Source organism: Antrostomus carolinensis, unplaced genomic scaffold (genome assembly GCF_000700745.2).
Source record: "Antrostomus carolinensis isolate BGI_N321 unplaced genomic scaffold, ASM70074v2 scaffold23890, whole genome shotgun sequence".
NCBI lineage: Eukaryota > Metazoa > Chordata > Aves > Caprimulgiformes > Caprimulgidae > Antrostomus > Antrostomus carolinensis.
This window is the reverse complement of record NW_010289410.1, coordinates 2035-7504: the sequence shown is the minus strand read 5'-3', so window position 1 is coordinate 7504 and position 5470 is coordinate 2035. Positions and strand designations below refer to the sequence as shown.

The 5470-nt window shown below is 39.9% G+C and overlaps 1 protein-coding gene across 2 annotated transcripts; it reads left to right on the top strand.

Moving 5' to 3' along the window:
• The first annotated feature begins 893 nt into the window (after positions 1-893).
• LOC104526794 (peroxiredoxin-1) lies at positions 894-5470 on the top strand. 2 transcript variants are annotated; one of them, XM_010170356.1, is made up of 5 exons: positions 894-1021; positions 2012-2165; positions 2425-2547; positions 3382-3512; positions 5119-5470. In XM_010170356.1, exons 1-5 carry the CDS (start codon positions 916-918, stop codon positions 5202-5204), a joined length of 600 nt encoding a protein of 199 aa, XP_010168658.1. In that variant the 5' UTR covers positions 894-915; the 3' UTR covers positions 5205-5470. The 2 variants fall into 2 exon arrangements, with proteins under 2 accessions (XP_010168658.1, XP_010168651.1); XM_010170349.1 differs by having other exon boundaries at positions 911-1021; positions 5095-5464.

Genomic DNA, 5470 nt, shown 5'->3' with positions numbered 1-5470 from the left:
AAGAAACAAGGTTCATAATTACCTATTTGAAAGATTATACTCTGGAAGTAACTGGAATTCTAAAGTGATATAATACTGCATTCCCAGGCTGAACAAAAAGACTGTACAGGGTGTATTACAAGTGACTAGCCTTTTAGGGCAAGCAGCCAGAAAGAGTCCTCTTGTCCTTGTGTATCCTTTTACTCTTCAGTAGACCTGTGGGAGGTAGGGGGAGATCACCTGGCTGTACAGGTTTGAGTTGGTGAAAATTTTAATTGCTAACATAGAGTGCAATTCCCTTCTATATCATGAGTCTTTCTAGTTGCAAATAAAACAAGGTTTGTTTGAAAGGCTAAACTGTGGTTATGCAGAGTACTGTTCTCTGGAGATTAACAAAAGTTTTTCTGGAATCAACAGAAGATAAAGTTTTGAGGTCTTAAATTGCCTTTTAAACTTGAACAAGGATCTCCTCAACAAAAGTTCTAAAACCCAGACTTTCTAACTAGGCACTGGAAGACTTATACTGAATACTACTAAAGCTGTAGAAGGCTATTCCTTCTCCAGACTGTGGTGAGCTGTTGCTGGTCAAAGATAACCACTACTCATCACCAAGAGACTAAGGAGCCACAGAAGTTGAAGTGCTAGTGATCTGTGTAGTGGCTTGATCTGTGTATCTAGGCTGTGATTTTTGAACTGCATCTTACTGTGTTGCTTCTTCAGGAAAAAATGCTAGTGTTAATCACCTGGACTGCCCAGGTGACAAAGCTAAAACTATTTTCACTCTCAAGCCTTGTAATGCAAGATCAAATGCTGATAAACTGTCTTTGGTTTTCAGTCTAAATCAGTAAGATGCTTTGAATAAATGCTTACTTCCAGGTGCTAAGGTACTATTATTTAAACTGTGTTGTTATTAACTCTTACCTAGATTAAATCAAGATGTCTTCAGGAAATGCTTTCATTGGCAAACCAGCCCCTGACTTCACTGCCACGGCTGTAATGCCAGATGGACAATTCAAAGACATCAAACTCTCTGACTATAAAGGTAAGCTTATGTGCTTCTCTAATTACACAGATATAATCTGTCCATGTGCAGGAGTGGATGCATCTTTGATTTGGATGTGAAGTAAGAGTGACCACTTGTCAGTAGCCTGGAATACACAAGTTGTGCAGTGGTTCTCAGTGATAGCTGGAGTATGCTTGGGAAGCTGTCAGCAACATGGCTGCATGTCCCAGCTATGCTATTTGTTGCTAAGTAGCATAAAACTCCTCTAAACTGTAATCTTGGATCAGTCTTATTTGTCCTGTCTATCATACTATGAGACTGATGTAACATCTCCAAACTATATGGAATAGCAAAATCTTCTCTTGTAGGCTTTTTGTTAATGGAAAGTAGATTACTTCCTCTAACCGGTGAACTTCCTTTATTTCTAGAGTACAGACAAGAGGTTTGACTTACCAAAAAAGCTTACTAAAATCAAAGGGAAAGCCTGAAGTATTCAAGTACTAATGTGGATGTCTTTACAAAGAGATATTTCTAACTGGAAGCTGCAGGCCTCAGAATGTATCGGGGTATTGAGTAGATATAGACCAGTCACCTACTCAAATTAAAAAGTCTCCTTGGCTTGTAGCCCTGTGGCATTTCTGCATTCATAGAATCTTCTTGTGTAGGTACTAGGCATACTCTGGGCAGGCCTAGTGGAATAGACCCTGGAGATGGGCATTCCCTGTCAAGTTTGACAGTCTGGTTTTGGAGACTTCAGTTGGGTAGGATTCTGTGATGTTAGCTGTAGAGTGGCCTGGAAGAGGCCATGTTGTAAATGGTATTTGGCTGAAGTGTAAATTCTCTAGGTGCTTGATAGGCTTGGCACCTATATAGCAAGTCTTAACATAGAGGCATCTGTAGTTTGTCATGTAATCTTTAAAGGTAGTATTGTATCAAGCCCTTTCTCCTCTATCAGTATTTGAATGGTTGATACTGAATATGACAAGTCATATAAAGGTAAGAGATTAACTGCTTATATTGCTCTTCCAGGAAAATATGTTGTGTTCTTCTTCTACCCCCTGGACTTCACTTTTGTCTGTCCAACTGAAATTATTGCATACAGTGACAGAGCTGATGAATTCAAGAAAATTAACTGTGAAGTAATTGGAGCTTCTGTTGACTCTCACTTCTGTCACCTGGCCTGGTAAGGATCGGCCTTTTAACCTAGTACTGCCTAGTCTGAGTTCTTGCAGGAACTGAATCCTGAGTGTAGTATCAAATAAAGGCACTTGGAAAGTATTGGTAGTGCCAGGTGCTTCTGAACGGAACAGAGTATACCATTCAGTTCTATTGTTGCCTCATGGCAGACCAAGTCTGATACTGCAGAAAGGATCAGCTTCTATGGTACCTTATACTTCATTCTAAACTATCCATATTTTTAACATTTAACTTATTTTTTGTAGGGTCAACACTCCTAAGAAACAAGGTGGTTTGGGTACTATGAATATCCCATTGATTTCTGACACAAAACGTGCCATTGCCAAAGAATATGGAGTACTTAAAGAGGATGAAGGTATCGCATACAGGTAATATGCGAGAAGATAAAGTTGCTATTAGTTTTACACTGCAATATATGGAGTAGGTCAGATGAACACAGAGCTTGTGTGTACTTCAGCAAGTTGAAGCTGTTAGCTACTTGAGATGTAAACTGTGTCAAGCTATGAAAAACCCCTACAAGAGGAGATGCTACTCGGTTCTCCTTAGTGTTTAGACTCTTCATGGTGTTGGTAGGCTAGATAAATGGCTGCTGCTTTCCTTTGATTACCTATCTGCACAGTGCAGGAGTGCCATGCAGTTGAGCTGCTGCAAGTATTGGTAATGCAAGACCTACATAGTGTTAAAAGTGATGGCAGGTATTAAATGATTAAAGTACAGATTAATTAAAACCCAAGCCTTATCTTTTAGTTGACTGTTCAGTTAGTTGCAGAGGGAGCTGAACTTCTGCTAACTCCTAACATGACTTTGGAGGACTAACTGATGAGCTATTGCTGGGTTGGGTTTTTTGAGAACAATGTGTGTAGTCTTTCTTTGAACGTAAGAATGCCTCTCCTTCAATTCACTTCTTGTGTTTCTCTTCCATTTAGTTTTTCCACTAGTATTTACCTTAAATAGGAAGTGTTGCTTTCCTGCATTAGTGTTTGGACTTAACCTCCTAGTTCCTTTTAACGTTGGGCTTTCAGCTGCTGTTTTAGTGCTATGCATATGTCAAAGGTACTAGTTTTTAGGAAGAAGTCAGTAATACTAGATGACACAACTTACTGCCATAATAGAATACTGGACTTGAGTTTTTGAAAGTCACTTCAGTCTAAGCAGTCTTTGAAAAGCTGTGTTTAACTTGAGGGCTTTTTTTTTTTACTTAGGGGTCTGTTCATAATTGATGAGAAGGGGATCTTGAGGCAGATAACAATCAATGATCTTCCTGTTGGCCGTTCTGTTGATGAAACCCTCAGACTTGTCCAGGCCTTCCAGTTTACAGATAAACATGGAGAAGGTGAGAGGGGTTCTTCTTTCTAATATTAAATGTTTGTTTGGTTTTTTAGAGAACAGTATTAACTAGGCAGGTTAAATCAAAGTTTACTGAAAGGTACTAAGGAAATGTATCAGTCTGTGCACAGCAAGTAATTGTGCCTATTGAAATGCAGCCGATTCTGTAAAGCTACTCATTGAAGGACACTATAGTGCTATATTTAGCCTATTCCAGTTAATTATCCATTGAGTACTTGTTAATATTGAGATACCACTTCATTCAGTTTGGTGCTGGATGTCTTGTCAAGCACATAGCAGTTGTCTCTCTTTCAATTAGACACAGAAATGAAGAACCCATAATAACTTAGCCTGCAAGGGTAAGCGTAACTTAGATGCTGCTCTCAGATTTGGAAGGTTGAGACCATTAGTACTCACGCAGTGTTTTATGCAGTCTGTTAGACAAAGCATTTAAGTTCCCAGAAAGGCTGCTGATCTTTGTGTCCATATGTAGTGAGGGGAAAATATGAGTTACTCTGTGCCCATTGTTAAAGAGTGATTAAGGTGCTTGAGGCTTGTAGCTTTTCTGCAGGAATTAAAAAAAAAAACAAAACAAAACAAACCAGCACATGAAAGGTTTGAACCAGGTTATGGAAACTCAAAATTGCTATGTAGGGACTGGTAGTCTTCAGCTGTCATTAACATGACATGTGTGGCTGCTGGTCATACTTAGCTTGCTTCAGAACTGGTAAGTCAATGTCAGCTTTTATTAAAACAGGCTGTTATTGTGGGTGTGCTGTAGCCTGAAGAGAGTCAGTGTTTCTGAACTTGTATGATCTCCTTTGTCAGCTGAGGAGACATCCCTCATATTTTGACAATGGAGCAGTCACATGTCATGCAAATGAAGCCTTTTGAGGTTTGCAATGCCTTGAAGTAGCGAAAAGCTGGCAAAAGCTTTTTTCCAGAACTAGAGACTGCAGTCTTATCTAGACCAGAATGAGGTGTGTAGGAACACTCAGAAGCTGAGAATACTGTAGCTAAAATTGCCAGTCTTGTGTGGAGCATGCATCAAGCCTTGCATGGCTGTATAAATTAAGACAGTAAAAAAAAAACGCTGCTCAGGAGTCACTGCAGTTTTGAGGCCATGCAACTTCTGCATCTCGGTGGCCTTTTGATAGCCATACAGGGGAACTAGAGACAGTTTAACTCCTCTTTCCCCTCCCCATTAAACTGGAGAATGGGACTAGGTTGATTAAAGATAAGGCAAATGTAGCCTTGGCTGGATTGAAGGGGAGAAGTGTACTGTAATAGTTGTAAAGTCTTCTGACCCAGGCTGCTGGAGTTGGAGTTAACTTGCTGTCAAGCTTCTATGAAGCTTTTGAGCGGGGTGGGGATGGGTGCATGTGTAAAGGGCCCACTGTTCCATTGGCAAACACCTGGTTCCTTGGGTGCCACTACCTAGTGAACAAACGGAAATGAGTAAAATAAACCAAACATCGTGCCACACTGAATAATGCACTTTTTGTATGTTGCAAAGATGTATACATGTTTTGAGTTGCTAGTTTGCTTTAATGTTGTATAAAACATGTTCTGCAGGAGCAGCTGCTAAGACTTAAACATTCTTATCGTTTCAGTGTGCCCAGCTGGCTGGAAGCCTGGCAGTGACACAATCAAGCCTGATGTTCAGAAAAGTAAAGAGTATTTTGCTAAGCAGAAGTAAACTTTCCATCTGAGTGGAAACTAGTATGCCTTACGTAAAGAGCAAGCATCAGTTACTGAACTTTTGACTAAGTCATTGCATCTGAGTCAAGGGATCATGCTATAGGTATAAACAGTAACTTTTTTACTTGAAGGAAAGCTTGTCCTGTTGACACTACCTTCTTAGAAAATCTTAATGATCAGTATCTGTACATCAAGCCCCATTGACTTTAGTGACAATGCAGTGTATGTGGTTAGCCATGTGTTGCATATAGAACAGTGGTATCC